The sequence below is a fragment of the Salvelinus alpinus genome, chromosome 31 (genome assembly GCF_045679555.1).
Source record: "Salvelinus alpinus chromosome 31, SLU_Salpinus.1, whole genome shotgun sequence".
NCBI classification, from domain to species: Eukaryota; Metazoa; Chordata; class Actinopteri; order Salmoniformes; family Salmonidae; genus Salvelinus; species Salvelinus alpinus.
The window spans coordinates 4,364,372-4,381,670 of NC_092116.1; the positions used below are offsets into that span (position 1 = coordinate 4,364,372).

The 17,299-nt window shown below is 42.4% G+C and overlaps 1 protein-coding gene across 2 annotated transcripts in view; it reads right to left on the reverse strand.

The window, feature by feature from the left end:
- The window catches only part of LOC139560968 (recombining binding protein suppressor of hairless), a 93,153-nt gene that overhangs the window by 15,632 nt on the left and 60,222 nt on the right, over positions 1-17,299 (reverse strand). Inside the window, exons 1-2 of one of the 2 annotated variants that reach the window (XM_071377727.1) lie at positions 1,180-1,890; positions 526-621 (exon numbers count right to left, since the gene is read on the reverse strand). In XM_071377727.1, the coding sequence (XP_071233828.1) occupies positions 526-621; positions 1,180-1,196 (113 nt within the window). In that variant the 5' untranslated portion in view covers positions 1,197-1,890. Of the gene's footprint in view, positions 1-525; positions 622-1,179; positions 1,891-17,299 lie in introns of those variants that run through there. The other variant, XM_071377726.1, reaches the window with a different exon arrangement.

Consider the following 17,299-nt stretch of genomic DNA (forward strand, 5'->3'; position numbering starts at 1 on the left):
CCATATTAAAGTACAGCTGAATTACTCTCTACACACACACACTCCACCATTCTAACCCAACCTACAACGACTAGGCAACATCTTACCCACTTCTCCAAATTCATTACCCTTTACTTACTTCAGTGTGCTCCCCAACCCATTAACCCTACATGTCTGGGGGCATGAATGTGCCCTACCTGCCTAACCTTACCATCCCCTTGCCATCTACACTTTAACCTCCTATTCCCTACACCCCTAACCCCTGTGTCTCTATGGCCTTCACCTGAATGTGCCCTGCAGAGAACTTAACTGCTCACTTCCCCGTCTGACCCGCGGTGGGAAATGGAAAGCCGGAGAGGCCAAAACACCAACGTCACACAGACACATTGGAATGTGGCTTTGCCTTTTAGTCCATACTATTAACCCACAAATTAAATTGAAACCGGGAACTCTTCAACATGCCTTCCTAGGTATGGAATGTGTGAGGTATGTGGGAAATCGGGAGAGTATGGAAAGCGGTATGTAGGCTAAGTGGTGGTCGGTTACCTTTTTTCATTGCCATAAGATTTCTGTGCAACTTTTGCATGCAGGATCAGGACAGTTTGGTCTCCTCGCTCCTTCAGGTAATTCCGCATCGCTTCCCTGAGAGGAGAAGCGAGAGAAAGAGGGGAGGGAGGGAGAGAAAGAAAGAGAGGGATGGAGAGAAGGAGAGAGGAGAGAGAGAGAGGTTTGTTATTCATCCATTCACATAAAAATGTATAGATGACAGAAGCGACAAAGATGAAATAGACGAGACTAAAAAACTGGAACATATGAGAACTTGGGGTGACTAAAACTAACACCTGAAACATAGAGAGGTAGGAACAAGAGATGAGGAAGAAAAGCATACAAGTTCCACTTTGATTAGCCAATTCTCTGGTGTGCTGAAGGATATGTTACACACACACACACACACACACACACACACACACACACACACACACACACACACACACACACACACACACACACACACACACACACACACACACACACACACACACACACACACACACACACACACAGTTTGGGCAAAAAGCTATGTTCTCTCCAGCTGGGCTGAGTTGGGGGCGGGAGGGGGGAGGCACAGAGGGATAGTGCTTAATGAGGGGGAAGGAGAGGAGAGGGAAAAAGAAAAAAACACTAAAGCCCTTAGCTCACCACCAAAGAATCCACATCTTGTGTCAAAATGTTGCAAGGTCCGTGCTCCAATTACTTTTGTCAACCAAGCAAAAACACTCTCACGCCGGCCCCCCACACACACAAAAAAAGAACAAGTTCAACATTTTGGGAATGTTAAGTCCTTACGTTAACCCCGCAATCGCAATAATCCACCCCCTGTGTGTGAGAGCTTGCTCAACATAGTGGCAACATTTTGTGACAAGAGTGTGTGTGTGTGTGTACTAGCTGAGAAGCACACAGCTAAAGAACGGCCCCATTTGCACAGATGTCAGTGACACCTGACATGCCCGGGTGCTCCGTGGGCCCAGGGACACAGACACACACACACACACACATCGCCTTCTACATTCTGCTCTACTCTGCCACACGCATGGGTTGGACAGGCCTTCACATTTACATTTTTTGGACATTTAGAAGACTCTTATCCAGAGCAACTTACAGTTAGTGCATTCATCTAAAGATAGCTAGGTGGGACAACCACATATCACAGTAAGTACATTCTTCCCCAATAAAGTCAGTGCTAGTAAGGAGGGAAGAAAGTCCACAGCGAGTATTCAATTGCCCTGCCCCTTAATCCTGGTTGATGTGTCAACAATCATCTGCAAGTTATGAGCAGTCAGCAGTTCACACACCAAGTAGGCTGCTGGGAAATCAGGCAGCACTTAAAGTAGATGACCCTCGCTAACAAAAAAAGACAGTACTAGACCACAACAGATTAGGACAAAAAATATACTTATCACTACTGAAGATATTAGGAGTCCTCTAGCTATAGAATGAAGCCTTTGTTGTGGAAAGCAAAGGGCCCCATTGAGACACGAGAGAGGGAGGGAGCGAAGGAGGGAGGGAGCGAGAGAGCGAGGGAGGGAGGGAGGGAGGGAGGGGGTGGAACCACAGGTTACTGCACTTCACAAACCCGTAGTGGAAAGGGCTAGGCCAGAGAGAGAGAGGGATAGAAAGGAGAGAAAGAGGTTCAGAGAGAGAACATAGTCCAAACCAAAGCCAAGTCTAAATCCAGCAGCATTTAATTCAAATTATTTTCCTTTCTTTTAATGAGTTCAAAATGGATACCACTCAGCAGCGCCTATAATCATCTGATGCTATGGTGATCCCCTTCACTGATATTTCTAGACTGGGCATTGGGCGTGCCCTCACACACACACACACACACTTCCTGACCCCTGGCCCACCCTGGAGCCCACAGCCCTGACTGATTACAGAGGAACACGCTTGCTCAGCGCCCCCACATGATGATGTCATGCTTACAGTAGGGATGTAACGATTCACTGATACGCATCGGTCCCTGTTGAGGATGCGAAAGCATCGGTCCGCGGGACCCCAAACCAATCCAAAATGTAGCACGCACGATCGGTTATTAAAATCGATTTAAAACATTACGAATCACCGGTTCACTCAAATGTTTTGCACATATTACTTTCAATCTACCTTCCCGAAAACACTTATATATTCTGTGACAACTGATGCGTCCTCTCCTTCAGCGTCGAACTAAGCACGTAACCGTTTCACGGATCAACAAGTCATTTTGCATGCTTAACAACCCAGGCAATATCAGCAGCCTAGTCAAACAGCGCACCGTGCGTTGCTTCGCACGCTGACCGCCGAGATGTAGGCCGTGTTCGGCCTCAGCATTAAAATGTTTGTAAAATGGCTGGTCATTATTAGATTTAATTTGTTGGACAACCACATATCAGGTGCACATTTGTGGCCTGCTGGAGGTCATTTTGCAGGGCTCTGGCAGTGCTCCTCCTTGCACAAAGGCGGAGGTAGCGGTCCTGCTGCTGGGTTGTTGCCCTCCTACGGCCTCCTCCACATCTCCTGATGTACTGGCCTGTCTCCTGGTAGCGCCTCCATGCTCTGGACACTACGCTGACAGACACAGCAAACCTTCTTGCCACAGCTCGCATTGATGTGCCATCCTGGATGAGCTGCACTAGCTGAGCCACTTGTGTGGGTTGTAGACTCCGTCTCATGCTACCACTAGAGTGAAAGCACCGCCAGCATTCAAAAGTGACCAAAACATCAGCCAGGAAGCATAGGAACTGAGAAGTGGTCTGTGGTCACCACCTGCAGAACCACTCCTTTATTGGGGGTGTCTTGCTAATTGCCTATAATTTCCACCTTTTGTCTATTCCATTTGCACAACAGCATGTGAAATTTATTGTCAATCAGTGTTGCTTCCTAAGTGGACAGTTTGATTTCACAGAAGTGTGATTGACTTGGAGTTACATTGTGTTGTTTAAGTGTTCCCTTTATTTTTTTGAGCAGTGTATATTCACTGGCTATGTCATAGCAATTTTTTAAAGATAAATATTGATACATTACTAGCTCAAACACATTGAATTGCTAAAAGTACAAACAAATTATTGGGTGATGGTGATTTCAAATCAAACGTGGGGGGGCGCACAAAAAGTAAACATTGCCCCTCTTATCTGATAGTGGGGTGGTAGATACCAGTTTCCCTTATGGCTTAGGACAGATGCCTACATACACCACCCACTCAAGTCAGCTCAGACAAATCCAGCTCAGAGAGGGCCAGCTCATGAGCATACTTCAATGTAGAGGTCAGTTTCACACTTCTCCACCTAATGGTTCCGGCTAGGATATGTGGAGGGTAGGCTGATCCTGGATCTGTGCCTAAGCGACAAATTCTAGGAGAATAGAGGTATAAAGACTTGAGCCGCCATATCGGTGAAGCCGGTTTTGTTGTTTGTTTTGCTCGCGGATGTGTTTGTACCTAGTACCTTGACTTGCCGGGGCAAGGAGGAAATGAATGTTCCAGGTTTCACCTTTAAGATTTGACTTTTGAGGAAGTGTGTGGGTTAAATTTGAATGTGTGGGTCATGGAGTATGTTGTTGCCACCTCATCAATATGGCTGCTGCCCTGTGGAACTCATGTGACCCAGAGAGAGAGAGAAAGAAAGAGAGAGGGAAGAAAAAGGGAAAGATAGAGAGATTTCTGCAGCATGTATGCTGACAGAAAACCACCAACACATCCCTGCATCCAAACGTTAAAAAACAGGCTATTTTCTAACACACACAGAGACAGAGACAGAGAAAGAGAGAGAGAGAGAGAGAGAGAGAAAGACAGAGACAGAGCGAGACAGACAGAGAGAGACAGAGAGAGACATAGAGACAGAGACAGAGAGACAGTGAGAGAGAGACAGAGAGACAGAGAGAGAGAGAAAGTTAAAGCAAGAAAAAGCCCAGGGTTATTCCAAAAACAGATCTTCACAGAGAGATCCTTATTCATTTCGAAGTCTGTTTGCTTGGGAGTAGCATTGGTCAAAAACCAATGAACTGTTTGAATGCATTTCAATCCTGGTTACAAATGGCTGGTCCTATAGATAGAAAGCTGTCCCATGTTTAAAAATTTTCTTGGTTCAGAAGTGGTCCACGTTCGCAGTAGCCGTCCTGGATGAGGAGTGATGGTTGAGATGTGGTTGCCGTCGTAGAGCGTTCAGTACTCTGCATGTGGGGTAGGCCATGAGGGGGGGGGGGGGGGGGGGCACCATTCATCTCTCACACTCCTGAAGGGGGACAGACGGCACAGGGCCAAGTTCACCCAGCGTTCACACACACAATGTTCACCCTCTCTCTCACACACACACACACACACAACTTTCAGTATATTTCCCTGCTCCCCCTTTATTGGAGAACTGTTGAGTAGTTAATTACCCATCAGCCTCTCTGTCTGTCTGGGCCATGTTTCCTGAGAAGAGCAGCTAACAGTTGTAAGGAGAAATGAGAGTATCCCGAATACAGAGTGGCCACACTGGCCAGGGTACAGCTCCCACTAAACTTCCTATATACACGCACAAGGTCACACACACAAACACGCTATTTAAAAAAAACTGTGTGATGGACACACACACAGAGGAAGAACGAGAGGGGTGGGGGGACTACATGACCCGAGTCATCTGATTTGAGAGAGGAAGTGACAGATATGTGCTTTTCACCACCACCGCCCCCCAGTGACACACAGTACACACAGGCTACTCTATAAAACAAACGCAAAAACACACGCGCGACGAGAGATGGCCAAGACACGCAGCACAACAACACACAAACAAAAGTGACATGCGACAAGACGTGAGGCACGCAACCACACTAGATAGCACGTCAAAAGGAGAACTGAATAGGAGAATACTGGACAGCAAAACTAGACACGCAATGAAAACAAGGCATGGTGTTTAAACCATCCAACAGTCACACACTCATCAAGCAACAGTGAGGAGATATATGACAGGAAAAGCAACAAGCAATAGGATATTACTTTGTGTACCACTGATGGAGAGAGAGAGAGGGAGCTATACAGATAACACAAAGGGCAAAGTGGGGGGTCAGTAATGGTGTGTGTGTGTGTGTGTGTGTGTGTGTGTGTGTGTGTGTGTGTGTGTGTGTGTGTGTGTGTGTGTGTGTGTGTGTGTGTGTGTGTGTGTGTGCTAGGTTAAGCCGGGCTACAGCTGCAGCAGGGCAAAGCAGAGCAGACAGGCATCTGTCCAGTACATCTGTCACAGCGTCTCACCCAGACCCCCTGTGGACCTGCAGCTAGGGGAGGGAGGCACGCTCACACACACACACACACACACACAGCTCAATTTAGAGTATTAGACCCCCATTAGTGCGCACCCCTTTGGATCACAAAGGGGATATTACGCGCGTTCTCAACCCAGAAGCTTGGGTTCAATTAAAACAACAGTTTATCACTTCAGTCTGCATATCCTCTTCTATTGATTTTAAGACACTATGTGCTGAGAATAGGCTGTTACAGAATTTTAATTCCCCCCCCCCCCGATGTGAACATCATATGTGATGATGTTTGGCACATTCGAGTCAATGAAAACCACAACAATAAATACATGTTTTGAAATCCGCCGAGCAGGCTAGGTGAAAAATCTGTTGATGTGCCCTTGATCAAGGCACTAAACCCTAATTGCCCCTGGGGAAAAAAAGAGTGTCTGCTAAATGACTAAAATGTCAAATATAATAAATGATCCCTACATTCATATAGCCTACTTGTAAGTCTAAGATGGAGTCATATCATACAGTCATATATCACAGCTTCTGATTTTCAGAATGAGCCTAACTGTCTAGGACATTTCCCCCGGAACATAAGAGACCGGGTCTCTTCTCCAAAGCGACTAAACCAGGCAGCTTTTCCAGCTGTGTACTGCCTTGTATTTTCCACCTGAACAGCTGGACAGCCTGGCTGACAGTGGGGCCCTAAAGGACCCAAAACGTAGCTCGTGGAGGACCCGGGCTTTTAGCTGTCCCCGTCACTGCCAGACTAAAATCAACAGGGCCACACTCTGGGGTAACTGCAACACAACCTTGGCCACACACGCACACTCTGAAATAACCAGTGTCTTTCTGCGTGTTCCCGATCGTCAGTGACGAGCGTTTCGTGCACGTCATTTTTATCTGGGCACTCATAAGGCCTGGACAAATGGAGAGGCCAATGAAATCCAGGGGACTGGCAGCACATGAATGGAGAGGGAAAGAGATCAAAAAAGGTAGAGGCCGGGGCCCTCTCCAATATGACGCTTGTGTGTTCCAGTGAAACCTCATTTCACTGGAACATTTCACTTGGAGCGGCACGCGTAAACACGCACACATAAACAATAAAACACTCACGTGCTCTTCAGGGAGCTCCGAATGGCTCAGCAATAGAGACAGTCAGGAATGGGAAGGTGCACACACACACACACCTCCCTAAAACCATGGGCTGGAGAGGGCGGTCGTGGTCAGGCAATCCTCCACTCTCTCTGCAGGCTGGCTGGCTGACCAACAGAGCAAAAGGACCATTGGACTGCTGTGACCGCAGTATCCTGTCCTCAACCCTTTATTTTATTTTCATACACACTAACTAGCCTGACCGCTACAGACGTCCAAGAGAAGGATGGAAAACAGCTCACTTGAACAACATCCCATCCCTAATCATAACCATGCATGACAAGCCCTGTTGATCCGTGAGCAGTCTATGCAGTCAATAAAACAATTACACCGAAGTGTGTCTGATATCTTCTTTTAAACACGACATCTTTCATTCAAGACGTGTTACTTTCATCTCAGTGAAGAAATGATAAGCTTAGATGGTTCTCATTACCATTATGACAGTTAGTATCATAGGGGCAATTCCACAGCAACGGCATTACGCTGAGACTCAGATTTTTTACTTTATAATGTATGCCAAAACAAATACCATTTCTTTTTCAAAAATCAACTCTATACAAAAGTACTGCGATGAACAATTTACACTGAAAATTTCACAAATACACATTTACTGGAAGAACTGTGAAGATACAACGTTTTGGAAACAGAATTAGAGTCAAATATATTTTTCAGAAATGATGCGACCACATTTCCAAAAAATGTGGGTGTCAAATTCGGTGTCAGCTATGACATGACACCTTGAATTTGAAAAAAAATCGATTTTGGTTATTGTATTGAACCAACATAATTACATCATGGGCACCTGATATGTCATTGTCTTCATGGTGATGTATCCTCAGAGCAAGTAGGACCGGAAGCTCAAGTCACTTGTCCCGTCCCGCCCCCCCTATAGAGAATCAGACCAACATTTTGGCTATACTGTGCCTATTAGCTTCTTTGCTTATTCAAGCCTGTCTTGAAACACAAGTTCTCCTGGGGGATGGTTGGCCACCCTTAGTAGACTTTAAAATAGTGCAACATTACAATTACAACCAAATACTTTGTCTTTATAAAATAATTCCATAATTCAATGAATCGGGGATCAAATGGCTAAAGTAGGCTACATCAAAGGAAGATAACTAACAACATATTTATCTATAACCTTGTAAGGCTACAATATTCAAGATTCAGGGGAGATTTATTGACAGCATGTGAGTTATTTATCAATTAGACTAATCTAATATTGTTTTATTTTTTTTACGTTGTCAGAATTACATGACCATTGTTGAATTGAGGGGCATCCCAGCTCTCCAACATTGTCAGATGTATTTCTCAACTCCCAAATTTGAGCACTTTGAGAAGCGGTTCTACAACAGGAGTATGTGTTATTGGTTTAATAACGCACCCGTTCATGCGTGTCGGGCATTTGCGGTTATGAGTGCCGGTGAAACAGTTAACTACCAAGATAACTAGCCAGGCTACACAATATGTTTTGAATTAGTTACTGCCTTCAGAAAATATTCAGAGCCTTTGACTTTTCATACATTTTGTTGTATTACAGCTAGTGATGCTCCAATATGACATTTGTGGCCGATATCGATATCCAATATTTTCCTTGCCCAAAAAAACGATACCGATATTTTACATTTTAGCGGCCTTTTAAGTATTCTAGTACAGTTAAATAGTTAACACACACACACACACACGCACGGAGGCAGCAGTCTAAGGCACTGCATTTCAGTGCAAGAGGCGTCGGTTTCTGTACCAAATATTAAGTTCTGCTTTTCTGATGTATCAAATACTTATGTCATGCAATAAAATGCAAATTAATTACTTAAAAATAATACAATGTGATTTTCTGGATTTTTGTTTTAGATTCCGTCTCTCACAGTTGAAGTGTACCTATGATAAAAATTACAGACCTCTACATGCTTGGTAAGTAGGAAAACCTGCAAAATCGGCAGTGTATCAAATACTTGTTCTCCCCACCATACCTTGGTGTCATCATCTAAAATAACCCTAATTTACAAGACAGTTCTTATTTGATTAATGGTGGTCGGACCCATCTATGTGAAGCTAGCCACAATAAGGATTACCCACAATAGTGGGCTTGGCGGTTAGCCTTCAAAATAAAGGTATGTCAGTGACAGTGATGCATTTAGCATGCCATAATCATGCTAAATGAGGTTGGAATGTTATATAAAAATCAACAAAACACAATTTGTTAATTTGACAAATTTGATGAAATCACACCGGATGTATTATACTTTAGAATTGCATTGGGGGCATACTTAATTCACTGTACAGCCTTACCTATGGATTGTGGATCAATGACATGGAGTATCAGTCTTTCTCAGTGACACCCAGAGAACATTAGCATTGTAGGTCTTATCGCGGGACTGAAACAACTGTGAATTGAGCCACATTTATTGTCAACCGATGTGTATTGAACACTACTTCCGAGAAAAAACAATACTGCGTGGACGTTTGAGTCTGATAACTCTGAGGAGGACGTTGGGAAAATATATCAAGGGGGATTGAGTAGACTGTTACCCCATTTCATTGATCCCCAATCCTTAGGTAAAGCTGTACACTGCAATATGAATGTCAATACACACAATAGACTGACTGGGGAGGTGATTTCAAACAGTCACAGTCCCGCGATAAAGAGATACAACGCTAATATTTGTGTAAACTCTTCACAAATGTGTTCTGTGGGTGTCACCGAGTAGACTGATACCCCATTTCGTTGCTTCCCATTCCAACCTTGTTTAACATGATCTAGTCTAAATATGGCATGATTCCACCAATTGTAACCTTCTGCATGACTGTCAAATAGGTACTTTTATTTTGAAGGAACACCGCAAATTCCACTATTGTGCCGAATCCTTTTTGTGGCTAGCTTCACAACACATAACCCGGTCCATAACCCAGCCTTACTAGCCAGATGAAGCTAGCTGGTGGCTTATAACGTTAGCTTTGGGCAACAGGGTGAAGTAACTGGCTAGCTATTTATTTTCATGAACTGAAGTTCAATTTCAATAGGTGACCAACAAGTGGCTACCTAGCTAATACTTACTCACACCCCATAATGTCAAAGTGGAATTACGTTTTTTTCAAAATCTTTACAAATTAATTAAAAATCAAAAGCTGAAATGTCTTGAGTCAATAAGTATTCAACCCCTTGGTTATGTATGGCAAGCTTAAATATGTTCAGGAGTAAAAATGTGCACATAATAAGTTGCATGGAATCACTGTGTGCAATAATAGTGTTCAACATGATTTTTGAATGACAACCTCATCTCTGTACCCCACACATACAATTATCTGTAAGGTCCCTCAGTCGAGAAGTGAATTTCAAACACAGATTCAACCACAAAGACCACAGATGTTTTCTAATGCCTCGCAAAGAAGGGCACCTATTCGTCAATAGGTAAACATTTAAAAAGCAGACATTAAATACCCCATGGTGAAGTTATTCATTACACTTGGGATGGTGTATCAACACACCCAGTTACTACAAAGATACAGGCGTCCTTCCTAACTCAGTTGCAAGAGTGGAAGGAAACTGCTCAGGGATTTAACCATGAGGTCAATGGTGACTTTAAAACGGTTACAAAGTTGTTTGGCTGTGATAGGAGAAAACTGACGTTGGATCAACAACATTGTAGTTACTCCACAATACTAACCTAATTGACAGAGGGAAAAAAAGGAAGCCTATACGTAATTTAAAAAATCTAAAGCATGCATCCTGTTTGCAACAAGGCACTAAAGTAATACTGCAAAACATGTGGCAAAGCAATTACATTTTTGTCCTGAATACAAAGTGTTATGTTTGTGGCAAATTACACTCTATATTTTTAAGCATAGCGGTGGCTGCATCATGTTATGGTTATGCTTGTAATTGTTAAGGACTGTTTTTCAGGATAAAAAAATAAACAGAATGGAGCTAAGCATAGGCAAAAACATCCCACTAGACACTGGGACAAGAATTCACCTTTCAGCAGGACAATAACCTAAAACATAAGGCAAAATATACACAGGAGTTGCTTTCCAAGAAGACGGTGAATGTGGCCGAGTTACAGTTTTGACTTAAATCTACGGCAAGACCTGAAAATGATTGTCTAGCAATAATCAACAAACAATTTGAAAAATGGGCAATTGTTGTACAATCCTGGTGTGAAAGCTTTTAGAGACTTTCCCAGAAAAACTCACAGCTGTAAAACGTACTTTTACAAAGTACTGACTCAGGGGTGTGAATACCTATGTAAATTTGATATTTCTGTATTTTATTTTCAATGAATGTGCAAAAATGTCCAAAAACACGTTTTGTCATTGTGCGTAGATGGGTGAGATTTTTAAAATATTTTTTTATGCATTTTGAATTCAGGCTGTAACACAACAAAATGTGGAATACTGTAAGTCAAAGGGTATGAATACTTTGAAGGCACTGCACCAACCTCAATTACCTCGTACCCCTGCACATCGACTCAGTACTGGTTCCCCCTTGTATATAGCCAAGTTGTTACTCAATGTGCATCTGTTATTACTTTTATGCATTTTACTTTCTTTCTCTCCGCATTGTTGGCAAGAGCCCGTAAGGAAACTTTTCACTGTTAGTCACACATGTTGTTTCTGAAGCATGTGGCAAATAAAATGTGATTTGATTTAGAGTGGAGTCTACAGCATTTGACACACATTTTAACTGACCTCATGGAGAGGCTTCTTGGAGTTTCCAGAACACCCCTTGCCTGGTTCCACTCTTACATATCTGACAGACAACAGTTTGTCTCCCTTGGCAAATGCAGGTCTGCCCGAGCCCCTGCATCACAAGCTGTCCCACAAGGCGCAGTGTTAGAACCATTATTGTTAAGTATTTACATGCTACCTCTTGGTCAGATCCTCCATTCATTTGGACTCCGATTTCACTGTTACGCAGTTGACACGCAAATCTACATCCACACAAAACCCAACTCCACTCTGCCACCCACCTCTGTTGACTGTCTCCGTGAAGTGGAAACGTGGACGAGCAATTACTTTGTAAAACTACACGACGACAAAACAGAGATAATGCTTATGCCAACTCCCTCATCAAGAACTGGGTCAACTCAACATGACAATCGATGGCTGCACCATCCACTCCAACTGAGTTTTCCACTAGTGCCGGCTGTCGGCTATAAAAAAAAAAGTCAGCCGAGCCCTGTCCCGTTAGAATGAACAATATGCGTCTTCTAGTGATCTATTTATAGGACAGGCAAGTCAGTCAAAGTGAAAACTGACAGGGAAACACTGCTGGTTTGACATTCTGCTGTCTGTCCCGTCTCCCGGTACCTGGGTGCGTGTGTTGTTTACATGGAGCGAGAAAGCATGCTGCTACTTCATCGTTTATGCGAGTCAATTTGCACATCCCATACATCTGGCACACTGATTTATTGTCTTTCGCATGTTTCATATGAAGCCACAAAGTGCTGGCGCATAGGCTTACTGTGATTTGATTGATGAACAGCAAGCTGGACTAGTTTATAAATGGTGTCAAACTGACTGAATAAAGGCGATCTCATATATCCTTGCCATTCATAAATCATAAAACATAGTTATATGTCCATGATATCGCATCAGGACAAGTAAACTACTGCTTCCAGAGGCAGTTTGGAACTCGCTAGTGAGTTTTGCAACGAAGGACAGATGATTTTTACGCGCTACATGCTTCAGTACTCAGCTGTTCCGTTCTGTGAACTTGCGTGGCCTACCACTTCGCAGCTGAGCCGTTGTTGTTCCTAGACGTTTCCACTTCGCAATAACAGCGCTTACAGTTGACCAGGGCAGTTCTAGCGGGACAGAATTTTGACGAACTGACTTGTTGGAAAAGTGGCATGTTGAAAGTCACTGATCTCTTCAGTAAGGCCATTCTACTGCCAATGTTTGTCTATGGAGATTGCATGGCTGTGTGCTCAACTTTATACACCCGTCAGCAACGGCTGTAGCTGAAATAGCCAAATTCACTCATTTGAATGGGCGTTCACTACTTTTGCATGTATAGTGTATGAGGTATTTTCAAAGATATGGATACAGGTCTACTGATTTAATTAAAACCAATGGAGTAGTCAACTGCTGCTTTCTGTGTAGCAAAGCCCATGATTAACACCAGCTTCACTCTTCAAACATACCTGTATTGCAGATAGTTGAGAAAACACGTCTTGAAAAGGAAGCTTGAAGCCTGTGCAAGTCAGCAGACTCAAGATTCTTTAAGAAGAAATATGTGGGTCAGTTGATAAACATGTATTTATTTATTTTTTAAATGACATACTGCAATTCACAAAGCGAGTTGCAAACTGATGTCGTTCTCTCAACACGTATGGACACAGAACTTAATTGAGCATCTGTTCTGTTTATTTCGACATTTTTTTCATTTGAAAAATTCCCATCACACAATTTTTTTGACTTTACATTTAACCGTCAATAAATGTTTTCAAGATAAATTAAGTAAATTCCCCAAATATTCGGATATAATAAAATACATCATTTTAATAACAAACATAATCGTGGGAATTAATATCTTGCAGTAAAATACTTTAATCTCAAGAGAAGACAGGTTAAATGTTCTCTTACTTAGAAAATAGTCCTGATCATATAGGCCTACAAAATATTGTTTTTTAAACAACAATACACTGAATTAATACATTTTCAGGCATTTACATTTTAAACGCAATACCACAGCTAATACTTTCAAATCTGGGAGGTAAACTCAAAGTATTCAATAATTTCACAGAGTATTTCGGATGGAATCAAGGCATTAGAATGTTCCAGAGGCCACCAAAATAGAGCTTGTTCGGCAAACAATTCTTGAACACCTCGGCCCTGGGGTATCCTGGCAGGCTACTTTTTCAATTCGGCTGGCTACTCCATGTGCTTGTGGAAAACACTGCTCCAACTCCACACTCAGGAGCCTTGGTGTTACATTTGACCACACTGTCACTTGAACCCCACCTCCAGAACATGACCAAGTCAGCCTTCTTCCACCTCAAAAACATCTCACGGCTCAGACCCTCTGTTACTGACCTCACTGTTGAAACGCTCAGTTGTTTTATCACCCCTGGACTACTGCAACGCGATTCTCTACGTACTCCCCACCAAAACTGGATCCCAGTCCAATACAGGATCATTTTCAATTTGATCACGCTCACCTACAAAAGCACACAATGGACTAGCGCCAACATACAGTTAAAGTCAGAAGTTAACATACACCTTAGCCAAATACTTTTAAACTCAGTATTTCACAATTCCTGACATTTAATCCCAGTAAAGATTCCCTGTCTTAGGTCCGTTAGGATCACCACTTTATTTTAAGAATGTGAAATGTCAGAATAATAGTAGAGAGAATTATTTATTTCAGCTTTTATTTCTTTCATCACATTCCCAGTGGGTCAGAAGTTTATATACACTCAATTAGTATTTGGTAGCATTGCCTTTAAATTGTTTAACTTGGGTCAAACATTTCAGGTATTTTGCCACAACTTTGTAAGCATGCTTGGGGTCATTGTCCATTTGGAAGACCCATTTGCAACAAAGCTTTAACTTCCTGACTGATGTCTTGAGATGTTGCTTCAATATATCCACATCATTTTCCTCCCTCATGATGCCATCTATTTTGTGAAGTGCACCAGTCCCTCCCTCAGCAAAGCACCCTCAAAACAAGATGCTTCCACCCCTGTGCTTCACGGTTGGGATGGTGTTCTTCAGCTTGCAGTCCTCCCCCTTTTTCCTACAAACATAACGATGGTCATTATTGCCAAACAGTTCTATTTTTGTTTCATCAGACCAGATGACATTTCTCAAAAATAACGATCTTTGTCTTCATGTGCAGTTGCAAACCGTAGTCTGGCATTTTTATGGCGGTTTTGGAGTAGTGGCTTCTGCCTTCCTGAGCGGCCTTTTGGGTTATGTCGATGTAGGACTCGTTTTACTGTGGATATAAATACTTTTGTACCTGTTTCCTCCAGCATCTTCACAGGGTCCTTTGCTGTTGTTCTGGGATTGATTTGCACTTTTCGCATCAAAGTACGTTCATCTCTAGGAGTCTCCTTCCTGAGCGGTATGACGGCTGCGTGGTCCCATGGTGTTTATACTTGCATACTATTGTTTGTACAGATGAACGTGGTACCTTCAGGCGTTTGGAAATTCCTACCGAGGATATGGAGGTCTATAATTTTTTTCTTGGCTGATTTCATTTCATTTTCCCATGATGTCAAGCAAAGACGCACTGAGTTTGAAGGTATGCCTTGAATTACATCCACAGGTACACCTCCAATTGACTCAAATGATGTCAATTAGCCTGTCAGAAGTTTCTAAAGCCATGACATCATTTTCTGGAATTTTCCAAGATGTTTAAAGGCACAGTCAACTTAGTGTATGTAAACTTCTGATCCACTGGAATTGTGATACAGTGAAATAATCTGTCTGTAAACAATTGTTGGAAAATGACTTGTGTCTGGCACAAAGTAGATGTCCTAACCGCCTTGCCAAAACAATAGTTTGTTAACAAGAAATTTGTGGAGTGGTTGAAAAACGAGTTTTAATGACCCCAACCTAAGTGTATGTAAACTTCCGACTTCAACTGTACCTTACTGACCTCCTGCACCCCTACACTCCCACCTGTTCACTGCGCTACTCCGACACGGGCCTCCTCATAATCCCTCGCGCCAGGCTCCGCTCCATGGGAGACCAGGCTTTTAGCAGTGCAGCTCCCCAACACTGGAACTCCATGTCAGAACCTCACAATCCATACACATATTCAAGTCCACACTAAAACCACAGGCTTACTCAAATTCTCTGTCGTTTTAGCTTTCATCCTGTCTCGTTCACTTCCCTGGTTAGTTTGTTTAGTGTTCTCCATGGTTAGTCTCATTTTATATACTTACTTCATATGTGCTTATATTGATATTTATCCTGCTGATCTTCTTGTGTAGGCAAAGTGACTTTGGGTGTCGTGAAGAGTGTATGAGTGAATGTGTGAATGTATTGTTTCTATTATCATAGAGTTCAGTACAATAGAGTACGGTATAACACAGTAAAGTCTACTTTACTTTACAATGCAATTATTATTTTTTACTATATTGTACTTTACTGTGTTTTAGGGAAGGGGGTTTGAAATCATTTCACTATTTGAATAGTATCATACATTTGTCAGCTATCAAGATAATATAAATACGTTTTTATTTGTTTTTACTTATGTTTTTAACCTGAGCACTGCTGCGTGAGGGAGAGGCTGGCGCTCTATTGCGGAGGGGGCGGTGTTGGGAGCAAGCAGACTGAGTGAGAGACAGAGATGCCAAGGCAACTAGGCTACAGCCAAAAGTAGCTAACTTGTAGTAGCCACAATGATTATGTTTACATGCACACTAATAATTAGATTTGATATATAACATATTATGGCAGAAGGCGGAGAATAGCATTAGTCATGTAAACATCTTACTTTGCTTATCTTAATTGGTGTAAGGTCATTATTGAATTATGCATACGCCAATTAAAAACACCTGGTTTTCTGAATAATCTTTCAAATTATTAGGACATGTAAACGGCTTAAATCGGCATTCCAGTGGTGTATTTGATCTGCGCATGTGCCAGCACAGGTTAGCATAAGCTTCCCTCTTATGTGCAAGTGAAGTGAGTTCCGGAAAACTATAAGATGGATACTTTCAGTTTTTCACATACAAACTTAATATATCTCAACTCAGAATCAAATAGTCTCCGCAAAAATAACATGGTAGCCTGATTTCAGATGTGTCCATGTAAACAGGATTATTAGGGATATCGTTCTTCTTGCATAGAGTGTAAACGTTTGAAACAAACTATTATATTAACTTCACTATCCAGAATAATCGCATTACTGTGTGCATATGCAACATGTTCCTGTTTCTCACCCAACCCCATTCGGATAAAACAACCGCCTACCTCTCTGTTGGTTGCTCGTTGCATCCTACTCGTTCTCATTTTGCTAACTTTTCATTTTGTACATTTGGTTCCATCTTGCGTTGCATTAGTGAACTCTCACTCCACATTGAGCCTCTTTGCCGCTTTTACTGGCCAACATAAAGAACAAGCGACACACGTGATGGCTACTTCTTTTGAGGCGCAGCACCGTGCACGTCATGAAAATTACATTACAAAGTTGGTTGTTTTATTAAAATCATTTGAAATGTCATGGTATATCTTTATCGGTAACAATGTCACATGGATATTTTAAATACATTTAGAAAAAGCCTTTTCAGTGTGAAAATAGGCATATGTTTTTTTTTGAATACTAATGTCCGTTCGGATATTTGAATAACACATCCCTACTGTGCTTCACTGTACTGTACTGTCCAAACTTGTGAAACATAGACGTCTATTACTGGTTCAGATTTGGTCCGGTCACCAATCGTGAACGTCT